This window comes from Buteo buteo, chromosome 5 (genome assembly GCF_964188355.1).
Source record: "Buteo buteo chromosome 5, bButBut1.hap1.1, whole genome shotgun sequence".
NCBI lineage: Eukaryota > Metazoa > Chordata > Aves > Accipitriformes > Accipitridae > Buteo > Buteo buteo.
In genome coordinates, this window is record NC_134175.1 from 42,624,855 (window position 1) to 42,650,727 (window position 25,873).

The 25,873-nt window shown below is 40.8% G+C and overlaps 1 protein-coding gene across 1 annotated transcript in view; it reads left to right on the top strand.

Annotated features, from left to right (window-relative positions):
- The window catches only part of KALRN (kalirin RhoGEF kinase), a 532,592-nt gene that overhangs the window by 217,384 nt on the left and 289,335 nt on the right, over positions 1-25,873 (top strand). Inside the window, exon 6 of the mRNA XM_075028813.1 lies at positions 19,853-19,975. Coding sequence (XP_074884914.1) covers positions 19,853-19,975 — 123 coding nt within the window. The remainder of the gene's footprint in view (positions 1-19,852; positions 19,976-25,873) is intronic.

The following is a 25,873-nucleotide window of genomic DNA, read 5'->3' on the forward strand; positions in this document are numbered from 1 at the left end:
AGAACGCGATTCCTGCCTTTTTAACACTAGCTGTCTCGACCAATTCCTGATTGACAAAAATGGCATTTTGATCTTCTCCATATCTCTTATTCATCTACCTCACATTAACTAAACATGCAGTCTTGCTTTGGCTTCTCTGAGTAGCTCTGCTTGCCTTTCCTTGATACTTACATTTTCCCAAAGAGTAGAAAATAATTTGTTGTTTTATACTCTCAAATCAGTGTTTTTACTCTTTTCAGTTTGTGAGTCCCTAAAATTCTTCCAGGGAAGGTTGCAGACCCTTTTACTTCACATTTTGCACATGTAGACAGATGTAAAATATTGATGTGCTTATTCTCCTTAGCTGCCTTTTGCAGATCTCTTTGAAGTAGTCTGACCATCGCAGACTGGAAACTACTTGTCTCATAAAATGTTCAGAGCTAAATCCAGTCTGAGCGCTGTCTCCACTGTATAAATAGCCACCACAGTGTGTCTGTGTATTGAATTTTAAAGTTTCCTGGTACCTCCATTTGCTCAGTTGCACTCTACCCTCTACGATTAGGTATGGTAGCAGAGCCAGGATAGCCTTAATCTCTTGGGGAGAGACACAGCTCTTTCCGTATAACTTGGATATGTCATTTAGTGCTAATCAAATGACAACTCTAATACCCTGTGAAAGCTCAAACTCCAACATAAAATTCTGAATATAAATAAGGTTTTGGGGCCTTTTAAAATATCTCTGTATACTCATTGGGTGATATTTTAGGAAACCTGTTCTAACAAGGAGAAAATGGACAAGGACTTTCCATTTTCTGAACACCTCTGATTTTAAAAGTTTCAGGTGTTCTCATTGCCTGAAAAGTCCTTAAAGATGGGATAAAAAAAAAGGGGGGGGGATACAAGAAGGAAAACCACAGTATTTTAAGGTAGGTTAGGTTTTTAAGCCCTTGGTATTAAAATGACCCAGATGTTCAAAGCAAATCAATTCACTTTTTTCCCTCCTGTAGATCCCCTCTACTGGAACACTTATAAATGGCAGTCACTGCCGGGACACACAAATTATTCAAATTACAGTTATTACAACTTACAGAAGGTCTGTATAGTTGTGTGCTGAGCAACTCACATTATTGGCAAAGGAAAAGGAGGGGGTGGCAGTCACACCATGGGCTTCTCCCACTCAAATTAGTGGGAGAGAGCAGAGCTGTCTGTGGAGAAACTTTGTCTCTGAGTCAGGCCTTCAGGGTTTTATTTTCCTGTGCCGGGGTGGAGGGAGAGGAGAAGTTGGGCTATCACATGGGCACAAGCAGTGCAGTGAGATTGAATCCCCAGATGGAGACTGGAAGCTCCTTGAAGCTCGAATCAGCAGGTGGGTCAGCCATGTGGGGAGCTGTGGCAGAGTGGTGTGAGGAAGCTCACATGCTGTGCGGTGCTGACTGTAATGATCTGCTGATAAATAACACATTTCAGCCGCTGGTGTAGCCCTGACCCTCACTGTCCAACAAATTGATTCCTCACCAACTAATATATACATATGTATGTACATAGGTATATATAATTTTGAAACTAGAACTGAGGCTTCACTGTGTTTTTACTGGGTAACAGGGAAAATATTTTTAGCCATCAGTAACATGAAAAGGCATAGTCCAGTCTAAACTGAATATTGTTTGAAACAAAACCCCCACAATCAGCATAGATCCAACTGTTAGAACTATCTGAGAAATGTTAACTGGTTGGTTGAAATCTGGACAGGGAGAGGAATTCGGGCAAGAGACAACATGTTTTGCACTTGAATAAATATAAAAAAAGACAAAAAAATTATCCCTACACTCTGCACTTTCCAGCTCTTCTGGAAATCATTTGTAACTGGCACCCAACTTGACTTTTGTAGGAATTTCCCCATCATTCTGGGTTGGTTCCATATCAATTTTACTACCCCAGCTTGTATGAATGAAAAACAGCTATCATGATGTAATCAGTCTTGTCCACATTAAGTATAAATGATACAGTCATCGGCTGGACTGAACCAAGGATCTCTACTGTAAAGTTGTAACACCAGAGCAAAGAAAGAGCAGGCATCATTAGGGTCAGCCTTTAATGGGATGCAGAGGAGACTTTGCATGTTCTCTCTGTCCTCACCTCCCCTTCTCCTTCTACAGAGTGCACTACACAAAGGCAAACTCCAAAAGATGGTAATGGTAGTTAGAAAATGCCACGAGTGAATTTCACTGGAAGTTTGTGGTGGCAGAAACATTTTATTTGGATAGGGCCAGCTTTGTAGGAATCTAGTGGCAAACCACAGGCCACATCTAGTCTTCAAGGAGCAGTGAAGTAGTCAGCTTGCAGTCAAAACCATCTGCCTCATCTGTACTAAAGCTTCCCTTTGAAAAACACAGTTCTGCCTGCGATTTTCCCTGTGGATCAGGCTATGGGAAGCTCTGCTGGCTGCTGGGGGCTGCCATGGTGCTGCTGCTCTGCGGGTGGCTGCAGCGAGAGGGAGCGGAGGGCATGGCCTGCAGCTTCTACCCCACGGCAGCTGTTGCTCCCATTTCCCAGGTGATGTGACCAACCTGGAATGACAGAAAGACTTCAGCGAGTGCAAGAGTGATCAGAATATGATAACAATGCAAAGCTCATACGATAGAAGGCAAGTTTGGAGGGGAGGGGGAGTAAGCAAAATGGCTGAGGGCGAATAGGGTGGAATAACAGTTGCAGCAGTTCTCCTGCATCCCACTCCCTGTGCAGGTGTGGGCAGTAAGGCCGTGGCACCAAGGAGCACACACTGCATCCATCCCTTCTCACACACAGCGCTGCTTCAGGCCTCTTCCTCAGTCTGGTCTCCTTAAATAAGGGAAGTGATGTGTTGTTCCACTGCATAGGTGCTTTTAAACTCAGCCCCTTTTTAGTGAATTAATAATGGGGCATTTGGTTTCTGAAGGAGGAAAATCACAGACACACCAGCTGTACCAGACTCCTGTCCAGTGTCCTATTCCCATTCCTAAAGAAAGTATTGGGAAGACTCCTACCGATTTTCAGCAGAAGCACAATAGAGCCATTAATGCTTATTCTGAAGTGCCACATGAAATTAGGAGTTCCTGGTTTAGAATCTAACTTAACACTATGCAGAGTTAGTCTAGAAAAATACAGAGAAGCTCTAGCTCCACAGCGAAGTCAGTGGGAGAGAAGATTATCCAAGAAGTATATAATCTGAGTATCTGAACCATGCTTATGCGTTATTGGAGGGTTATACCTGCCAAAGGTTCAAGTTCCTCAGAAGGAAGGAATACTCTGCAAGCTATTTTTCATCTAAACAGATGCAGGATGACTTTGATGTAATAATAGAATGCAAAATGTGGAAATTGACACTGTGGTTTAGGGGAGAAAAGACAGCTTTAAGAAAGAAATATTGATATCTTGATGTTTGAGAGAAGAGAAACTATCAGTGCATTTGTGATTGTATGATACATATCCACTTTTAACCATTTCATACATTACTTCCCTTTATATTGCGCTTAAAAATTCTCATGCTGTATGTTCTGTAATAAAATGCATTACAAATCTGATGATAAGATCTTTCTTGCTAATAGGAGGCAGTTTATTTTATTATAGTCCATTAAGTAGAGCAATTTTAGCTGCTCCTTTAGTCAAGTGATGCTGTATGGGGAAGCATTTCCTAGAAATAGGTCTTAGCTGACTTTCTGGAAAAGCAGCATAAGAATGATTAAAGAGATCAGCAACATCTTCACTTCCTTCTTCATTTCCCATCATCTCTACATTTTTTCTTCTAGCAGTGACGAAAGACCTTGGAAGTGATACATAAGCAGATGATAGAGTCTTCCCATTTACAACATGTCATATTAACCCTTAAGGATTTGTGTAATGCCAAAAGGCATAGCACCTGGGACAGACTCCTCTGACTGAGATAAAATCCACTTAGTGAAGGGCCATTTCCCCTCTCTTATTTCACTGCTGGAAGCACTCGGTTTCTTTGATCTGTTCTACGTGCCATATATACAATTGCCTCCAAGATTTCATGTGAAATGTTGGCTTAGAAATTACTGTAAGGGGGATGTGTCCCAGGGAATGAGACTGGGAAACCAATGAGGAAAGTACTGAGAAGCTGACAGAGGGAGCTGTCATATGTGAAATGAATACAAAGTGAATGAATTCTGAGGAGGTGGTTAATTAGGACCGGGGAGGAGGCAGGAAGCATATTAAGAGGGGAAAGAACCGGAATCAGGATTAATAATGAGAGCATATCCTTAGTGTCTTGCACCAAGGAGAAGTATATATGTCCCTTGTGCTGTTTCACTGCGAAAGAATTTGTTACTGAATGAACGGTATTTAACAGTTAACAGTAATAATCATACAGACGTAAGAAGGATGGATTAGACATGGATTTCTGCATTGGATTTAGATTTCATTTAAGTTACATGAACACCGCATTGGTGTACAGAACTCAGCATGCCCTGGATTTTCCATCTAAGTACTTACACCATGGATATCACAACAGCACAGTAAGTGAGCTTCCACAGTAAGGAGCTTTCATGGAGATTTTGAACGCAGGGGGTGTTGTTAGACCTGAGGTAAGCTCCATAAGACTGCTGCAATAAAAGGAGTCAATAAGCTTAGTGTCTTCTGCAGAGACATTTGACTGAGGGTCTAAGTGAGGCTCATTTAAGCATGTTACTTTCATCCTCGGACCATTCCAAAAGTCTGCGCAGTCAAAGGACAGAGGCCTTGGGGTATAGACACTGACTGGGAAAGGTACTGAACTGGGGTCTCTGTTTATGAACATGCATGTGTTTGCAGAGAGCTTTATAAGAAGAGTGACCAAGAATTTACTGCTAAGCATAAGTGAAATCCCTTACCCATAGTCCCAGAAGAAGAGTTCTCAGAGATCACAAGGGCTCAATTTCTTGTTGGTTCCTACCCCTCTCACCCCAAAGCAGCTGCTTCTCCCTTCATCAGGTGAAACAACTCAGTTTTAGGCTAGTTTTAGCTGCATCCCCTGATCTGATTGCATTTCAGTGCTTGAGGTCTCCCCGAGTTGTCTGCTAAAAAGACAGAGGCCTGGTCCTGTAAAGCAGAGAGAGTCTCAGCTTCTACTGAAATTAGTGAAAGACTCAACAGTCTCTGTAAGGGTTCCCACTGCCAGGTATTCAGTAAGCCACTGCTGTTAGAGCTCTCCATCCAGGAGCTGTGTAGCCACCATGTCTAGCTACTGTGTCTGGTTCCAGCCTTAGTGATGCCAGGGTTAGCAACTTGGGCACCCACTTACAGAAATGGGACCTTATTTCCAGCTGCCTGTGCTAGTGCCGCCCCCGGCCCCCATTCCAGTTATGTTAGTACGCCTTTGCAACTTTATGGGCAGCCTGATTTGCCAGGGCTTGCAACAGTCCTAATATAAGAAAAACAAGCTTGAAAATGTTCCTGACACAATTGGTTCTTATTTTTAAGTTATAGAAGAAATATACAGATCTTTACATTTATGGAGCTGGAATAGACATTGCTCCAGAGCAACATTCAGTCAAAGTATTTTAAGTTGCTTTAGCATCTTTCTCTCTGTCTTTTCTCATGCAATATGGACTCTTGCACAGAGCACATAGTGTCTGTTCTCTCCTAAAACCTTGTTTCCATATCTGGTGTCTACTCTCTCATACTGTCAGTGAAAAATGCTTTCTTTTATGATCTGAAGTTTCCCTTAGCATATGGTGCCTTTTTTGGTATAGAGATTCTCACTCAACGACTGTTCTTCCCCATTAATAAAATCAGACTTGGGATGCAAATGCTGGGAAAGAAACTCAGCAATAAGTCTAAATAAGCTGCCACATGAATAGAAGATCATCATCCCATGCCATCCTTTGTACTGAAGCCCACTCTGAAACTGAAACAGCAGAGAGGACAAGCCCCATGTTCAACATGAAGTGTTTGCTCTTACGCAGAATTTCTAATAACAGGCAGAACACAGCAAATGGGTGCAGATAGGTCCCAAAGTTGTTGAATTGGCAGGCACTGTCTTACAATATCAGATCTTAAAATGTCAGAAAGATAAGGTTAAATTGAGACTGAGCTGGATGCATAAACAATAGTTAAGTGCATGTTCCTATGGCACCTAGCACAATAAGGTACTGAATCTGGTTGGGGTACGGGCTGTTTCCAGCAAGGAAACGCAGATTTGCAGTTGAAAAATGCCCTTGGAGATGTAAGGGTATGGAAACATTCCTACTGAATACAGATACGTATCCACACATGACTTGGGTTGCTTTAGTATAGTACTGGGAATATTCTGCTTCACTTAAGATGTTTTGTGCAAGACCTTTCTAATAGCATCAGTCAAGGACAAAGGATCAACATAGGAAATTCATATCAAAGGGAGAAATTGTATATCCATTCTTAAAAATCTGTGTATTTCCCCAAATAAACCTATGCTAGCCCTAATCACTTTTAATTACTTCACACATCTTAGAACAAAGAATGCTCTAATAAAACAGGTGAGAATTGAAAGCATGTAGCAATAACTATTGTAACAGCAGTTTTTCATTAATTTTCAGTGTTTATTCAAATGTGTTCTCTGTCATGTTTCTTTTTTTTGCATTTTAAAATAATTGACCTCTTGCTACTGAGTACTGCCCCTCTTTGTCTTGAAGCACATCAGCGCTCTCTCATGGATAAGCCACTATGAGGTGTTCTGATGCAGCTGAATAAATAGTATGATGTTCTGAATACGTCTTTACCAATTTTTTTTCTGAAGCTCGGTAGTGGCAAAACAGGGCTTAGCTCATGGATTCCCCAAATTACTGGATTTACCTGATCTCAGACTTTTCTTTTTTCTTTTCTTTTTTTTTTAACAAACAAAAGAACAAAGTTTGCCTAGAAGCAGAACAAGGGTTATAACAAGGGGTGGTTGTGCACAGTGTGTGTTGACAGTTCCTTGTGATGCTGTAAGCATAGATGTCACGTGCTAAAGAGATTTCAGAGTGGCATCAGCACCTTCCACTTTGGAAGGCTCTGAGAGTGGCAGCCTAAACTGCATCAAACCTGCAATCCCCCTCACCTAGTCATGGGCACGAAAGAATTATTAGGGAACTGTGGGGTAAATCCTTTTCAGCATCTATAAGGATAAATTGCTTGCAAAACCCTTCATCTTTAACAGCAAGATGAAGCCTGCATAACCTGTATCTCTCAGTTCAGGAATCTGCATGCTGGACTTGCAGTCTTTGCAGGCTATAGCTCTGAATTAAAGATGCAGCTAGCTGACATCTGCTCTGTGTAATATGAAGTTAGGCTTCTGATAGGTTGCCAATGCCATCCACAATTTGTTGCTCCCAATCTAAAGTGAAGAGTTACCAGAGAGGAAGGTAATCATGGGGGGCTCTGTGGGAACTGTTCATTAGTTCATTACTTTGACCACTGCTGGTCACACTTAATAAGATCCTGTTCTTGGTATAGGTAGGAAAGAACAGATTTTTGCAAGACCAGGAGATCATTATAGAAGTTTTTAACTTCCCTCAAAGCACAAACAGAGCTCATTTCTGCTAATTGGATTGTAAAATCAAAATGTCTCCATTATTAGTAATGTTCCAAAGGAGCTTGCAGCTTTTTCACAGTGTCAAGCTTGTATCCTGCCACTTTCTTATCAGTCAAGGCCACAGGGGGTCTTCCCCTATGTACCAATAGCATTGTGAACATTCGCTTTTCTGACTTTCCATCCACCAGCAGAAAGCTTGGGGACAAATCTAGTAACAACAGGACAAATTCACAAGTACACACCAACTGCTTTGTGCTGCTCCTGCAACTGAAAGCAGCTACAAACCCAGTTTTTCCATCTGGTTTGAGGAAGTGTGGGATTGCCTTGCCTGCTGAGCAGAGCAGCGCAGGGAACTGGATAAATATATATCAGAAATCCTCTTCCTGGTGGATGTTATTCTAGTGGTGAATGTCATCTACCCTTGTTGCAACCATTATTTCTTTCCCTGTGGAGGAGGGGGCAGGACTCCTTTTGGAGGCTACTATTGACATTTCTGTTTCTGCTGCAACAAGTCTGTTGCTGGTCTGACAGCTCTGAGGGTACAAAACTTCCTCCCATAACACTTCAATGACCCAAGTTCAGACTCCACAAGCAAAGCATGTAAGAATCTTCTGAAGGCACTTGTGATGCTGATTTTTCAGATGTGGACAGCTGTCCATCAGGAAGGGCAATCATCTGCCAGAGACTGATTGCTGTTGAGCTGGATTGGCTTTGGAACAGCAAAATGAAAGTACAAAGGATGCAAAGTTCAAAGCTAAAAACTGGGAATTAAAAACCACAGGGGTTAACTGCCTTGCCTCCTGTCACACAGGAAGCCTGTCCTGCAGTGGGAGTCCTGATCTGATGTGTAAAATAGATATCTCAGTGCTTTCCATCTTTCTTTGTCAATTTGTTCTGCCCTGTGGTGCTAAATCTGCTTTTTTTTTGCAGGCAGCTAAATATATTGCCTCCACAGCACTTGGAACTGAACCTGATCTTTTTGATGGGAATGTAAAAACAATAACAATGCCTCACTCCACTGCTGCAGCTAGGGATGAGGAAGACTTGCGCATTTCCTTCATGCTAAGTGTGCCCTATAGCATACTTAACAGCAGTCTGAGGCCACTTTCTATCCAATTTGCACTGGCTCATCCAACACACTTGTGACCTTTCAGTCCAAGAGGGCAAAACATTAACCGAGTGATGGCGTAATTCCTGCTCTATGTTTCCAGACTCTGGCAGCAGTCGCCTCACAGTCCGTCCGCTCCTGACTGTAAGGAAATGGCTCTGAAGCCTGCTGCTGCTGAAACTGGAACATGGTGTGCTGTGCTATTTGTAGTTTCCTGCTGCCGACACTGGATACGCAGTTACTATTCCTCTTGCTTCCTCCATGAACATTAGAATGGGTCCAAAAATAATTGAAGGCAGTATGTTCTGATGGAATATTTTTGCATTTGCACAAATTTCCTCTTTATTTTGCTTGCCAATTTTGATAGGGAGCATTTCGAAGCTGTTTCAGCTTCTCCAACTTGGCACCACTGGGAAGCACAGGAATGCTCCCCTGATCAGTATGGCAAGAGAAAGTGTTTTGGCATCTGAATACAGACTTAAAACTCATTTTTAAGGATGAATATAGCATATTATAAGCATGAAATTCTGCTTTAACTAATGAAGACAAGAAGACCCAAATGCTCTAAAGGGCAACGAAGCCTACACATCTAGAAAAAGAGAAGAGGCCTGCACTTATAGAAAAAGGGAAGAAAGCTGCTTTTTTTATTTATTGCTTTGATCCTCAAGAAGGTTAGGTGACAAGAGCCTGGCTGTCAGGAAATAATGTAATTAAACTGTGCATGAGTTCACAGACTTATTGTGCAGCATCTTTCAGATGCAGCTATGTGATTATTCCTAAATTAATATCTTCCTGACCTGGCTAAAATGCTTTAAATGGCCCACACTTGGCAGAGCTTGGGGTCTTAAAAGTATATCTTAAATTAGCCTTCGTATCTATTTATAGGGAACACATAAGGGTGGGTGTGCAGTTGAGAGGTTCCCTCCTTAGGAGCTGATGATGGTTTAAGAGGTGAAACCAGGAGCATGGTCTGTGGACCATTTCCAGGAGTATTAGTGTCGTTTTAAACCAGGTCACTCTGGCTCTTCTTCTTCCATATCATGCACATTATGAAAACTAATCCAGAAATGTTTTCTTCAACCTTCATGTATTGCAAGGCCCCTCCATATTACTTGGCGCCAAAATCCTGGATGCCTTACATCCTACACAGGTACTGAAAAGGTGTCGCAAGCAAAACGGTCTTGAGTTGAGGAATTTTGCTCAATTTATTGCTAATCAATGCAAACTTCTGATCTCAATTTGGGTGTTGAGAGTAAAAAGTAGGACACAACTCCCATAAACACTTATTCTTCCCCAGACTCAATTTCCCTGATTTTTGTCACCGCTTACACCCAGTCCATCAAAATTCTTCTGGTGGGGTGACAGGCAGTGGGGGATGTTGGGGATAATATTTGCGTGGGTTTCTTTCTGCTGCTGTTCCTTAGTGTTTCTGCCCTGGCGTGGGCCACTCGCCGTCCCTCAGGGGTGTCCCTGCCCCCTTTGCCATGGACGACCCCACAGAGTGTCTCCAGCCCTCCGCGGCCGCCGTTTTCTTTCCCTAACCCCTTGTATCCAGGCGCTTCTCTGGCTGACGGAGATTTTGGGGTGATGGCCAGGCTCTGGCGTGTGGTGGTTTTCCCCGCCGGGGCCCCCTCAGTGCCAGAGCCAGCGGGAACCGGCCGGGACCGGCTCGGGGCGGCTCACGGCCTCCTCACAGGCCGCCCCACCGCTGCCCCACTGCACAACCCATGACTTGCGCCTGTTGCACAGGGGAATGCACAAGCACCCTTCACACCCAGACAAATTAGCTTTTACAATCCTTTCAGCCCTGGGGAATCAGAAGTCATTGTGAGGGTGAGTTGGTTTTTAAGTTTTTTTGCCAAAAAGCCTGTTCACTGAGGTAGGCCTTAAGGCAGCCCCATGAAAACCAGGGGCACTGCCGAGGGGGCGGTGAGGCCCGGTGCCACCTGTGGAGCGTGTGTCCCCAGGCAGGGACACTGTCCGCTCTCCCAGCTTGCCAGGTTTGCCGGTGTCAAGGGAAAACATTGAACCGGTTGATTCATGGGATGGAGAAATAGCCGGGGCACAGGGGTAGGGAGTGCTGGACACCCCAAAATCCAACGGAAAGCTGTCATCTTTGGATTTCCATCTGCGCAGAGGTCCCAGCTCCAGCCCTGAAACGTCATGACATGTTGGGAGTTTAAACCTATGGTTACACCACAGCTGTATCTCTGGGCCTCAGACACAGGTGATTTTGGTAGGGGAAATGCCATGCTTGTGATATAAAGCTGTAAACATTTGCCTAGCTGTTTTGTTTTTAATGGCAGCTATTTGGAGTCACAGGAATGTTGCACATTAAGCTGGGAATAGAACCAGGGTCTATAACAAAATCACTAAACTCATACAGCATTTTCAGCTGAATGAAATTGTATCTCATGGATTCTGAACACTGAGAGGAAGATCCTTCATCTGGGGACCCACTCTGGTCTATTTACGTAATTTACACTGTTTTTTCCATTCATGAGGCTGTTGTCTATTTATCTCCTTTAGTATTACATTTCCTATCCAGCCAATGAATTAATTTGCACTTAGACAGCAAGCAGTTCTCTGTAGATGATCTGTGCCCAGGAAAGGCCATTTCCATTTTAAGCAACAGAAAATCCTTTCCAGGAATGCCTGAGTGTTTGATGTCACTAAGTGTGGTGGAAACGTACAATATTTCAAAAAGCAAGCAAAAATGCAGATGCATAAAATACGCCCGGATATCATTAGTCATATTTATATGTTCAGTATCTGTAATTTTCTCCCACCTTCAACAATAAAATTATCACATCTCTTCAGCATTATAGGAATCACGTGCCTTACTTTGTGCATGGCTGTGGCTTGATATCCATCAGGAAAAAAACACAGATCTCTTACTCTGGCATTTACTAGGAACATTCAGCATGAGTGTGCTGGAAATGGTGCTCTGATATTAATACAAAGCTATTTGTCATGTCACACATCTAGCTAATTTGCTAGTGGGTTGACAATTGGGCCCATTGTCTGGAATAATTTAATGTGCTGTAGCTTAAACTTACTGTACTCTATGAATCATATACACAGATATTTATAATGGAAAAACTGTGTTCATGCAGCATTGAGGTTACACAAATACAGCTGTGGGTCTGAATCTTCAGCTGGTGTAAATTGGCCTCATTGGAATGACACCAATTTACCCTGGCTGTGGACCATGCCGAACACATGTGAAAGGGAAAGATCTGGCAGAAGTATTGGCTCGTCCATCACCATCTGTAAACAAGAGGCAAACAGAAAAACAAACACAACTTTGTATTTAGGCCTTGGCTTAGCAAAGCATTTAGATGTACACTGAGTTCTATTTTAAACCTACAAGTGCTTTGATTTAATTAAGGCTGTATTTGTAGAGTGGCGATAGGAGTTACAGCAGATTGGGATTTTTTTCTGTTGAAGCAGTTTTCATCAAATTTGATGATTCATGAAAAAAACCGAAATGTGCTGTCGAAGTTTTCTTTAAGTTCAAAATTTATTCTGGGGCCAATACACTCCTGTCTGAGAACAGCCATTTTCCTAGTGAACCTTCATGTAACCAACCCATTGTTAGGGCTCTGTGGGCACTGCTGGGTGTTAAAGGCCTTGACCAGCCTCACCTGGGGCCTCCCCAACCCCTGCCCATGGGCCAGGAGCTGCATTTCGGCTCAGCCGTGGGTATCAGCCTCCAGCTTTGCCCCTGCCCTGCCTGGCCGTGGGCCCTGCTGAGCTGGGGACTGATCCATTGTCTGATTTTGTGGCATGACCTGAGACCTGCCTTGTCACTGTGGACCTGTGCTGCAATCGTGGGGCTGTGCCTGAACCTGATTACCTTCACTAGACCTGATCCTGACCTGCTGATTGACTTCCTAGCTTAAGCTTGGACTTGTCTTGTCACCACAACTTGCCTGATGATCTCTTGATTAAACCTGGTTGCTATCAGCCCTCAGGGGCTGTGGGACAGGTTCTGACTAATGAGGCCCCCTGTCCTGCCTGCTGGGTCTTTGTTTCTGGCTCCTCAACCCTTAGGGGGCAGCTAGCCTGGACATCCAGCATCAGCCCTCTGTTCTCCTGAATTTAGCTCAGAGGCTTGAGCGGAGGGATTTTTCTGTATTCCAGGTAAATGTCCTGATTCTTTAGACTGTTGGCTCTTTTCATGTGCTCCTTTGTGGAGGTGTTGCACTTCTGTTGGCCTTTTCCAGATGTACAGGTGACCTAGATAGATCTGGTTCCAATTAAACTGTAGTTATGATTCTTGTCTGGAGGCACTAGGAGACTTTCTTGATTGATTGCCTTTTATAAAGGTAGCTCACGTGCAAATCTTTCCAGGGTCAGGCCCTTACATATCAGTGTAGACTGTACCACAAATCTGTTGCATGGTATTCTTTTTTTGTTCAAATACTGGCTAAATTCAGTTGCAGGAGATGTAAGGAATACAGCTTGATTTACCTTTAATTGAATTGTTGTGAATACTTCAACTCACTTAATGAGATAGGAATAGACCTTGTAGCTGGAAACTTAGTAAACCTCAAGAGAGGGACTCTGGCAGTTACTGTTCTATGTGTGTTATTATTTTGTTTATATTGTGGAAACATATAAAAATGAACTTGCTTATCTGTAGATGCCCTCAGAGTGGAACTTTCCACTCTCTGTTGTAGATTAGTCAATTTAACACTGGCTAGATAGTTTTGAAAATTCAAAATGTACATGGACTCTTATACGAATCTCTCTTTAATAAGTGATGCGTGCTTATCTCCAGCATTTTCCAACCTGTGGATCATGGATATTAAGTTCCTTAGTAGTTGGTAAAGGTATTCAATAAAACAGATATATTTTCCATAGACTTTAATTTGCTATAGCACTTGCCTTTAAAATTTTATGGGGTCCACAAATTGGAAAAGATTGGAAAGCACTAATCTAATAGGGATTTCATCTGGCATATAATTAGTCATCTGTCCTTTACTCAATTACAGGAAAGATATTCTTTCAGATTAATTTTTTTTTTTTCCTCTTTGTTAGCAGCATATGGAGCCGTAGTGAGAGAATACATTTGTGCCTGGTGCATTACATGTGAGACTGACTGGAGTTTATTACAAAACCCTGCCTCATATTTTTTCTAAGTGCTCTTGAACTTGCTCTTCTTATTTGGAACGTAACACAAGTTGATCTTGTCAGAACAAATCCAGTATACACTGCTGGTCCTTGTCAATATTTATGCAGGAGGCTACCAAGAGAAAAGATAGTGAGGTATGCAGAAGGTACTGATGTTAATTCAGTAGCTGTTGCTCTCCTGTTTTTGTATCTTCCTTTCCAAAGTTGATGGGAGAAGCACTGTGCAGGTGATCCTAGATGATGTCAGCTAGGCTATTTCCAGCAAAAAAATCAAAATTCCACAAAGTCCTGTTAGGACCTTAGTTTGGATAGAAAGATAATCATGAACTAGAACAAGTGCAGAGAGAGGCTGTGTATCTTATGAAGAAATAAAAGAGCTGGGCTCTAGTAAAATAAACAGCAGGGGAGACAGTGAACGCTCCCTGTCCACACTGGAAAACGTTAAATACCTGGGAGAAGAAATTTTTTAACTTAAAGGACAGTGTTGACCTAGTCTGATTTAAGTCAGAGAATATATGAAGACTTCAGTAACAGGAGCAGAAAGTTTCTGGAACTGCCTCTCATAGAAGGAGCTGAGCTGTGGCACTTAACTAGTTTTCAGGTGGAGCTTCATCCCTTTATGAAAGGAAACTTTATACTGTGGTTAGCTGCCAAAAGCAGTGATTGGACTTGACCTGAATGTCCCTTTGGGACCGTTTTCTTGATATGTATCCTATATTGTTCTTCAAGATGGTGTGATTATAATGGTTATCATTCTGCCCTTTCTTACCCGTATGAGTTTGATATTTATGGCTCAGAAATTACAGAGAAGATGATTTGCTACAAGCAGGTTCATAATTAATTCCAGTCCTAGTATAGTGTTAGATGGATTTGGGATTTATTATTTTTAGCATGTATAAACAATTTCATTAATAAATATATTCAGTTCACTTGCTGCCAAAACCATGAGGGCTGTAATCCTCCCATCAGCACCACTTGGCATAGGGTGTGCTGCCAGCCGTGTGATGGGAACATCATCCTGTGGTGCTGTGCACCACTGTTCCAGAATCCAGTGCTAATGCTCCTCAGCGAGCTCTGACAAAAGCCAGAGAGCAGAGGTTATTATTTGAAATGATGTTATAAATCTCATTTTATCTGAAGTAGGGCTGGACTGCGCACAGTCTGCATACATGCTGTTCCATTATCCATGTGTTTCTTCTCTGTTCTCAAACAGCTGTTCTTGTTCTGTACTCACTAGCCTGCCAGATGTTACAAATCTAGGGAAAGTATGGAGTCACATTCTCCCTCTGTAGGACTTACTCATGGCCAGCTTGAGACCTGCTCTTTGGTCTAACACTTAACCTGGATTTTCTAGTAACTCATCAACTATGATGACAAAACATGAGGCTACGAACTCATTGTTGCCAGCACGACTGACATTGGAGATATGATCTGATACCCTAACTCTCCAGTGAAGTGGCCTCAAGACCACATGTGTAATAATTACTGGTACATGTATGGTTGTTAATGACAGTTAGGGTAGATGCTTTAACAAAGCATTGGGTGGAGACCCTCTGGATCATTCTTAGTTCTTCTGACTCCCTCATAAGAGACTAATTTTCTTAATGAAATGCAGCACTTAACATTCTTCAGCATATGCATTCACTTTCCTTTATGTATTGTTAGGAATGGGGACTACAAGAGATAATCACATTGGAGTTTATCTTCGGTTTTAAGTATGCTTAACTCCTCCCCCCAGCTACTCAGTCACTGGAAAACTCTTAACTACTTAATTGGTCTCCAGATTATCTACAGCAATGTGGAGAAGTGCCAGTCTGGGAGACATTGAGGACAGTTGGTTCACATGTTTTAAGTGATATAATGTCCAATCTTAGTTATTCTGCACTCCTTTTAGTGTGAATTCATGACTGCAGGAATGATTAGCAGACTTAAGAGAAGAATTAACTCACTGGCAGTCAGCATGACTCCAACTAAGAAGTAAGTCAAAGGAATAATTAAAGATCCATTAACTTTATGATAATCACTAGGCTAGGTTTTTTAGGGCAGTCTTTTTCATGAATGGGATGAGATCACTTGATACAGTGCTATATCACAATGTTATAATGACACAGAAAATCTCAGTTAGCTGAGACACTGTATCTGGTTTAAGCTGATCTCACAGGGCACATTCTCCAGACTCTGCTATTTACTGTATTAAAAACTCATTCCTTTGACAGGGAAACTAACTTATCAAAGGATGTTGAACTTTCTTTCAGGAGCTCAGGTTAGCCCCTTGACACCGGAGTGGTCCTTGCAGGGTTGAGTAAAATAGCAATTGTTGGGTCATTGCCATGCTCACATCCTTAATGGTGTGCTTTAATTAAGCAAACTAGGCAGCACACTCACTTCAGGAACACAGGAAGCATCGGTGTTTCTCATGTGGAAAACAAGTTTAACTTGAAGTCTTTCAGGAAATATTGCTAGTAATATGGGCCAGGCCAGACAATGTTGACAGACCTTCATATTGAAACCTCCTGGCCACACATTGCAAACTCTCACAGCATCATCATGAGTCACCCAACATCTGGTATTTTCAGAGCCTCAACTTCCAGTTGTATTATCATGAGAAAATTGTTTAAGTGCATTTTAGACTTTGTGGTCAAAGAGAAAAGTTTGAAAACACAATCCATTAGATATGAAATGCAAATAAGACCCCATTTTTATGTATTTATTGATTTATTTATTTAAATCCCACATTTGTTAAGTAAATCTTGTGATCTGTGGGACTGTGCGATACTTATCGTTTCCATGCATCCTTGGTTGGAAGGTGAAATTACGAAGTTTTCCATGATGCCAAAAGAGAAGAAAACCTACTAGTCTCTTCTCGGTGCTTGGGAAAATGTCTACAGTTAAGTAAGCATTAAGCAGAAATGCTTGAGAGTCTGCGAAGGAACCAGCCCTGGAAACAAAAGCAATGTAGTCAAATCCAAGCAGTGCTGTGCCCAGGCTGTGCTGTTTTGAGGGTCAAGTTAGTATTTCCACACAGCACTGGACTGTGCCATGCAGAGGTACCAATTCATCTGGAACTTGTTTGGATATCTCAGATATAGTAATGCTTTGCATAAGGTAGACATGTCTGCAGTCTTGCAAAGCCCTGGTTGCTGTATAAAGTAAGAATGACTGTAAATACTGCTTATTATTCATTAAGACTCAAGAGCAATGAAAGTTTTTTACATTTCAAAGTGCATCATTAACCTACTTTAGACCGTAGTGAATCTGCATCTTTTTATTCTGCACTCATTCCTAGGCATCTTGCTTTATTTTCTCCCTGCTCCAAACCACATGAAACTCAAAACTCTTCATTCTCTGGGCTTTCAAGTGAGACTTGAGAGAGTCAGGGAGAGACTCCAGACCATATTGATGGGGGATAATTTGCTACAGGCATAGGCCAGCTGAAACCAAAGTAATTTTTTATGAAGACTACAATAGAAAGATTCAAAGTCTAAACTGAAATTGAGTCTCTTCCAAAATCTGCTGTTGTCCATGAGTAGAAGGTTAAAAAAACATACTGTTTCGGAAGGTGGTACAGATCTCATCACTGAGGTCTGTTGCTCAAAATTCTTGAAGATCATCCTTTCAACTGCTATTGCGTATTTCAGTTGATTAAATAAGACAAAAAGATTAATAATCTCCTAAGTTTCTTTCTTCTTTTTTTTCTTGATAGTTTATTATTGTATTTTAAAAGGCAGAAGCCTGGTTTAACGTAACCTAGATTCTCATCCAATAATATGTGTATAGATTAGATGGCGGAAATGCTCCCTATCCACAGAATAATAGATTACTAGTTTAAATTACTTGTCTTTAAAAGATCCTGATTTGGCTTTGCTGAGCATAAAATACTAGATTTACTGTTTATTTTTAGTGGATTGCTGCCAGTTCTTTTTTCCCTGAATGTCTTTATATTGTTTAAAACATTAAGAAATGTTCACATCAAAAGTATATCTACTTACAAGTTTGTATTGGTTTCTCAGCAGAGATTTAAAATCTTGTTGTTGGGACATGAACTTTGCTGTTATGGAATTTTTCTCTCTTTACTGGCTTTATAGCTTTTTTTTTTCTTTAAGCCCTCAAGTGTGGCACATTATTTTGTGCTAATGTTGCTTATTAAATCTTAATAAAGCGAGAAAAGGAATCCAATGAGAAAGCTTTAGGTGTCTCTTCAGGTTAAGGTAGGTTGTTTCATTCTGTTTAATTGGCAGTAATGTTTGAAAACCCTGACCTCATCCTTGCAAAAATCTTTTTATTTATACTTTCTGAAAAAATGGTGGTAGGCCTGATTTTGATCAGCTCCATGGGTACAAATGAGAAAGTAACTGTGTCAGTGAGATTACTTTGGACTTGCATCATTGTAACTTGAACCAAATTTGGCCCTTAAGACTATCATCAACACAAAATACAAGCTAGTACAGACTCTGTAGTTGCAAGTATATTTTCATAAACAAAAGATTAAGAAGTCAGGCATATATGAGAGATTTTTGGGACCAGGTCAGTGTAGTGTGTCTGGTGGCGTTGGAGCACTTGCAATGTTTATTTGCCTTTTGATGAAAGGGATATTCAATATTATTTCTGCAAATCCCCTGCATAAAGCAGTGCTCTCCCGCGCTGAATTGAATGCTCAGCATGAAATGCTGAGTTTATTGCAGGAATCTCAGGTGAGCCATACAGGGCCTTTTCTCTACTCTTAGGAGCACTATCTCTACAGGGAATGGGTAACTGACCCTGAGAAACTACAGCAACATACAGTGCCTGAGCAGTGGGCTCTGAGTGTTCTTCAGCTGTCACAGGTCAAAAATTGTTATTTAGTGCTAAAGAACAAAACAGCTCTTGACTGGAGGACGCACAAATGTAATAACAAAGATCTGGACTGATCCTTTGACTGTAAGGTGGTTGCTTAGAAGCTGCATCACTTGCCTTTTCACCGTAAAATGCTTTCTCTAATACCAGGAACTGTATTGACCTGACCTCTACTGCCTCTACAATTAGTTTTTCTTTCCTTATAATGAATTAATACATTGGTTATTTTATTATGAAAGAGTCCTTATTAATGGACAGTTCCCCAGCTTGCTGGGTTGGAGATGAGGGAACATGGTTTGAAGGGATTCTGTAACAAAAATATTTGCAGAAGGGAAGAAATCGGAGATTGTAATGCCTGCAGAGCTGTAGACAGGAGTAAAGAATGAAAGGTTCTCACTTTGAATGCATTTATTCTCTAACACAACACAAAACAAGCCAAAATATAAACATGCTATCTCCTAGCTGAGTTGTGACAGCTTATAACAAATGAACGTGCTGCAGATTGAAACGTCACATTAACGTGCTACAAAATAAGGCATGAGTTTCATCAGCTTCATTCAATATATTTCTCTCTGTCTGAAGTACTGAACTATCCATTTTGCTTGAAAATACATTTGGAAGTGGGAGAAGTTGAAATGTGTACTTTTTATAGATATTAATAAAATACTTTTTTTTTCTTTTTCTCTCTTCATCCCAAAAATAATAAGTGGAAGATAGACTGGATTCTGGCTTTAGAATTGGAAAGATCTAGGAAATATAAGTGTAGGAAGTCAGCCGGCTATTTTAATGTAACATTTGGAAACTTTATGTATAGATGAAAAAGAAAGGGGGGGTGACAAAATCACATCAATAATATTTATGGAATTTTTGGTCCATTTCTGGATTAAGGGTACTTTATGAACTGCTAGATCTTCGGTCAGTGAAGCAACCCCTGATTTTAGGTCCCTCTGCTGCCATCCTTCTATATATGAAATTCCCATTACTTACAGGAAAAGACTATGGGATCAGCTTACTGAGGAACATGCTTTATGAGTTATGTTTCCTGACCTATCATTCTGTTAATAATGAAATATGGTGATAACTTAAATGCTTCTATTGCTCGACAACAGCTTATTTTGATGAGGAACATAGATGAGGGGTTTTCTGTCTGTGTTGCATATGTATCTGTCTCAGAACTGTGGATTTTTACATTTTGCACTGTCTCTTATTTTTTTCATCCTTGTCTAACACTTTTTTTTTCCTCTGTCCTGTGTGAATACTTCTAGATGTTCGACTGGATCAGCCACAACAAAGAATTGTTCCTGCAGAGTCACACAGAGATCGGCGTGAGCTACCAACATGCCCTTGACCTACAGACACAGCACAATCACTTTGCCATGAATTCCATGGTGAGTTGAGAGCATCCTGTGAACAGCGGGTCTGTGTATGTGAGTGAGAAAAGGGCCGGCATGTGAGGCCACCTCCAGTTCAGAGAGCACTATGGACCTGTGAGAGGTGAAGTAAGGAAGGTCAGGCTGGGCTGTGGCAGCAGCCCTCTTCCCAGAAAGCAGTGTTGCTCTGTCCACCCAGACACTGATATATGATTATTTCCAAGACTTAAGAGCAGCGCAGTCCTGTGGAATTTGTTTACATTTTGGAAAGCAAATACAGTATTTTTTAAGTTTTTGACATTTCTTTGACTGGGAATTAATGAGAGCTGTAGGTGGTACTTTAATAATTTATGCTTCTCCCCCCATGCCCTGCTAAGGTACTTTTCAAAACCTTGAAAAAGAGACACTAATCAAGCTGTCAGTTGTGGCCTCAGTGGGATTTTGGCTTTTTCAGTAGTTAATCGGTCAGTCCTTTTGAATGCAACTCAATTTACCTTAGGTTTAAAAAACCAAACAAACAGAAAAACTATCATACATTTATAAGTGCTTTGCTCTCTTTCTTATTCTTTCCAGGCAAAAGGTATTTGTTCTGGAAACTGCTCTGCTTTCGGCACAGAAATGAGGACAGAATGTATTGATGTTTTGATTGTTGCACTGGGTTAGAAAAATGCATGCATACCCCTTGCTGCAATTGCAGAAAGCAGAGATGAGCCCTCTCTGGATGCTCTCTGTCAGCTGTACAAAAGCTTGCCCTGAGTAGACCAACTCCAGGTGTACCTCTTCATGCTGTGCATGGTCAGGCTACAGTTGCACTCAGGCTGAGACCTCAAAGGTGGTGGTTAATGTTTAAGTTCATGGTGTAAATCACTAGAGAGCCACGCCCTACTATGCTGCCAAAGGGCAAGGTACTTGAGAGCAGCTGTCTGAAATGTGAAAAAGAGGTCCCAACTACCTGAGGTGGTTGAAGATCGCACACTGCTTTCATAAGATTACAGGTGTTAACCCTGGTATTCTGGCCAAATTCCAGATCAGGTAATTAACTTCTCTGACCTAAATTCCACCCACCATTTCCACCTACCTAGCTGTTCCTCACTAAAGCACTGTGCTGCATTAGGGCATTGCATAACAGTGGAAGATGAAAAATGTTTATAATGTCTATTAATGTATTTATTGTGATTATAGTTGAAAGGAGCACTGAAAAACAGGCTCTAGGCACCTGATTGCTAAGCTTGCCATCATAATGCCATCTAGCAAAATACAGGATAGCAAGGCCTCCATATAACACTGCTGCTCGCAGAATCCTAGTAAATGTGTCCTGGAAATTAGTTTATTAAAAGTCATTTGGCTTATGAAAGATGCAAAACCGGTCATAATTCTTCAGAAAACACCATTAGAAGAGTCAAGCTGGAGGACGTCCCTTTATCCTTTTTGTGGTACTGTCTGGTATTGTTTTCTTAAAATAACTGGGAGCTAAACTTGGAAAGAGATAATTGTTAATAGAAAACTAACGAGTGACAAGGAGGGTCCACCTAATGGAAGAAAAATTATTTTCCTCCATTCTTCTTCCATCTGTCCCCAAGTGAACTTTTGGGAATGAGGGATGCAAGGAAGTGAGACATTTGCAAAGATCTTGGGGGAACTTTGGGGGGCAGGGACCTCTCAGTGGCTGCGCTGTGGCTTGCAGCTGTGCCATCTCACCATCTCAGGGCTGCCAAACTCCTGTCTAATAGAGCTGCCCAGGAGAGAGACCTTTTCAGCTGAGGGGAAAGAGTGTGACAGATGATGCACCTCCCATTGTGTGCTGTCTCCAGTATAACCCACACAGGTGTATAGTCATATGGAAGCCCATACAGTCAGCATGAATCAATCTACAAAGAAGATTGTCTCCTCTGTCCCTTTAGCAAGAGGATCTATGTTGAAAGGCATTAATGCTGGGCACCTTTAACTTTCCACCTATAAGTATGGCGAGAGACGGCACTCAACTCTGCTTTAATTAATTGGACTGAAATATGACTCTGTGGCAGAACCCCACAATGTAATAAATATGCCAAACAATGTATACGTTCTCTGATAATCCTCCTTATAGGAATATAACTCAAAGAGAGCAGTACACATTTATGTCATTTTTCATATGCTACTTCTCTTTTAGCTTTAGTTGCATTTTAGATCCAGAATCCCTTCTGATGATGGAGGTATCTTCCTTTTGGTTTTGGATCAACATCAATTCATACAGCAAAAAGGCACAGTTCGTTCAACTTAGATTTCTATTTTAAAGAATTCTTGTGATATGCTTTCTCAGCAGGAACTTTTTAAAAAAATTCTTCAACAGATTTCAGTTGTTGAACAGAGGTTACATAAGGAGTTGTGGTATTGGTATTGACAGTATGGCAAAATCAGGATAAAAACTACAGAAATATTTCAGGATACAGATGCAACTCAGGACTACGCTTTTCATTTTCTTGTCTTTTTTTTTTTTTTTTTTAATCTAAATGAGGCCTCCATGGTATTTATCAGAAATATCAGAGTTTTACTCAGTGCTTGAAATTTCTCATGATCAATTAAGTTTCTCAAGACTTTCCATATTGCTGAAAGGCCTGTATGTGGGTTATGTGTCTGCACAATGGCCTTTCTAGAGGGGGTTCCAATGCCAGGGTTGCACAGACTAGCAAATGAGGTGAGTTTTACAGCCTGGTGAACTTGGCTTGTGGAACTAAACAGGGCTGCTGTCTTACAGAGGCCTGGGCATCCTGTTTTTGGAGTAGCAGATGTGGGGATATATCAAGCTGAAAGGACATTTGGAAATCAGTGGGAAAAGGGTAATAATCTTAAGCTGCAGGCTACTTAAACTAACCTGGAGCTACTGTTCTTAAGTCAGTGTAGTGCTGCTGTCAGCAGTGTTGCTCTTTTTTTTTTTTTTTAGTCGGAGCAGATTCTTTGCTAGAAAAATGTGGAGTGACTCCTGGAGCTCCTAAAAGTCAGTATTGTGAATATGAGGGTGTTAGTATGCAGGAAACATCAGCTTGCTGCATAAGGGTGTTGGGCTGCATACTAGTCACTCCATTGGTGATAAAGCACGCAGGAAGAGCAAGAGGGGATTGAAACTAAAATGACCCTCTCCTGGCCACAGCCCAGCTCCTGTGGTAGATGGTAGTTTTGTCTCTAGGCATGCACAAGAACTTTATGCAAGCCTATGTGAAGACACTCTGTAGTAAGGATGAAACCACTGCATTTGTTCAAGGCAAGAGCCAGTGATGGTCAGCAATGGGCTCAAGACAGATCAATTTACTTGAATGAAGTAAAACCAGAGAAAGTTGGGTGCTGACTCTGAGCATAGTGGTAGGACATTACATACCCCAAGCTTACACAGCAATCTGAGCCATACTTTGGTTGTCGGAGAGGTGACGCTAGAAATATGGATCAGGTCTGGTTCATGTGTAACAACACTTTAGTGAAGGAGAGTCTCACTAATAACAGAAACTAGCAGGAAAGAACCACCATAGCTAACTGTACCTGTAGATATACAAGGTGTCTATGTTTTGCCAGATTTTCTCATGTACAGTCTGATTATGTGGGGTTTGGTTTTTTTATCCAATATAGTTTTCTCTAAGAAAACTACAGTCAGTGATGTTAGAAGTACATAATCATGCAATTGCTACCGCACAACTGCCCTCATTCAACTGTCTTATTTTTATGGCAACATCTTAAGTTCAGTTCTTCGTGCTACCATCTGATTTCTGTTGGAGACTGTTGGAAAATGACTAGTGCGTATTATTTGATAATATTTATATTGCAGTAAGAGTGGGAGGTTTAGGTCATTGTTCAAGGTGCTATACACTTTCAAAGGAAGAAATGGTCTTTGCCTTGCAGTCTGTTGCCAAAGGCTCTGCTCCTACAATATTTATATACATAAATTACTTTTGCACATCAGGAATCTTCTTGCATTGTTACCCACTGATAAATATTTGTGAAGTTAAGGATTAGGATTAAGTAACACAATGCAAAACGTATTACAGAGAAGACTATAGCTCTGCTGAATTTACTATTAGGTATGTACTCATTTGTGTTTATAATCCAGTATTCCTCAATCTCTTTATGTAATACCCTTGGCTACAAAAAGAAAATGACAGGAATCCTTTCCTGTTTCTTTACCAGATAATGGTGAGGTTATTGCCCTCAGATCTGTTTGCAGTCCCAGGTGAATATTGTGACCTACACAAGACTTAAAACTTAAGATTGTGGTGAGTTTTAATAAATTAAAACAGTAATATAATTCATATCAGATTAATATCTGATGAGCCTTCAAGCTCTCTCATGCTAATTACAAAACTCAAATATCTAGCTACCATGCTTTGGACTCAAGACATGGAGATTGGTTCAAGAAGAATGACTTTTCAAACACAGTTAAATGGTGCTGCTTTTTTTTTAATATATAAATCTTTTGGTTTCTGAGTCTCAAGGGTGAACTAGATCACACTGTAAACTTCTTCTCTGGGAATTTGTTTTATAATTGTGATTTTGCTAGAAATTTGCTTTATAATTTAGCTAGATCTTTTTTTTTTATGCAATATATTAGTCCCAGCAACTGTTGGATTGAGAATAGTTCAGCTGTCATGAATCTGAGTAACAAAATAATGAAAACTTGAAGCATTCTTATCAGTTGTGGGGCTTGGGGTTGTTTATGGCTTTTGGGGTTTGTTTTGTTTTGTCAATACATTAAAACCAGTACTGAGAGAAGATATGGAGGAGGACAATGTAGCTGAGGATGGCTGTATATTTTGCAGGGAAAAACCCTACAAACTTCAGTGGAAGTTGGATCAGATCTTGGATCTCTAAGGTGTTTTGGTTGAGTTTTTTTTGTTGGTGTTGTGGTTTTGTTTCTTTACACTACGCCTAGTGTCCTTTAAGCTTGGCATAACTAATAATAGTTAAAATATTCTCTTCAATTCCTCTAGAAAATATGCTCTCCAAATATTTATTGTGTTATGCCTTTTGTCACATGCTCTTCCTATACATCTCTATAGGCATGCTGTGACCAAAGCTCCTTCTTGGAAAAACAATTTGATACTCTGTTTTGTTTTTTTTTTTTTACAATAATAAATCTTCCTTTTAAATGAACAATGTAGGATGTGGAGAAGTCATGTACTTTAAGTAATAAACTGTAGTGCGTGGTTTGGGGTGTTGGGTTTTTTTTCAAATAAGGACCATAGATTTTTTTTTTTCTGTGATTCAAGGCCATGCTTGTTTCCACTTCAGTTTTAAAATAAATTATTAGTCTTTATCACAGCTGTATAATGTTTATGCTGAAGCCATAATACTTTTCACAAAGATGAATATTTAGCTCCAACATTTTGTGAGTAATCTCAATAATCTAGTAAATTCACTAGAGAAGAAAAACAGTGTTTCAATATGACAGAAAGCATACTGGTTGTAGCTCTGCACTTGGATGCATGGTATATGTGGTATTTGTTCTGACTGAAGTTATTCGTATTTCCTTTGCCAGGACATTTTTATGCCTGGATCTGTTAACCTCCTTAAAGAATGAGTTATCACTTTCTCTGGGACATGCATAAAAATGGCAGAGTTCAGTGCTGGCACTGCTGCCTATCGTGCTGTCAGGAAGTTAGCTGGCTGACGCTAGATGGAGATGCATGTTGTCCTAAGAAAGTTGCAATACATTTCAAACATGTTACAATTACCATGTAAAGGCTAATGATGTCTGTTGAAAATTCCCAACGTTTATCTTAAATGAATGGTATTTTTCTATATGTAGGCTGAGCTAAAATGCCATCCAATATTATTCTGGAACAGACTACATATAATTGGCCTTGTTATAGAAACTTAAAGGTCTTAAAGATATCTCATGAGTTTATTTTGTCACTGAAACATTCTGCTTTGGATTTATGTGTTAGGTTCATT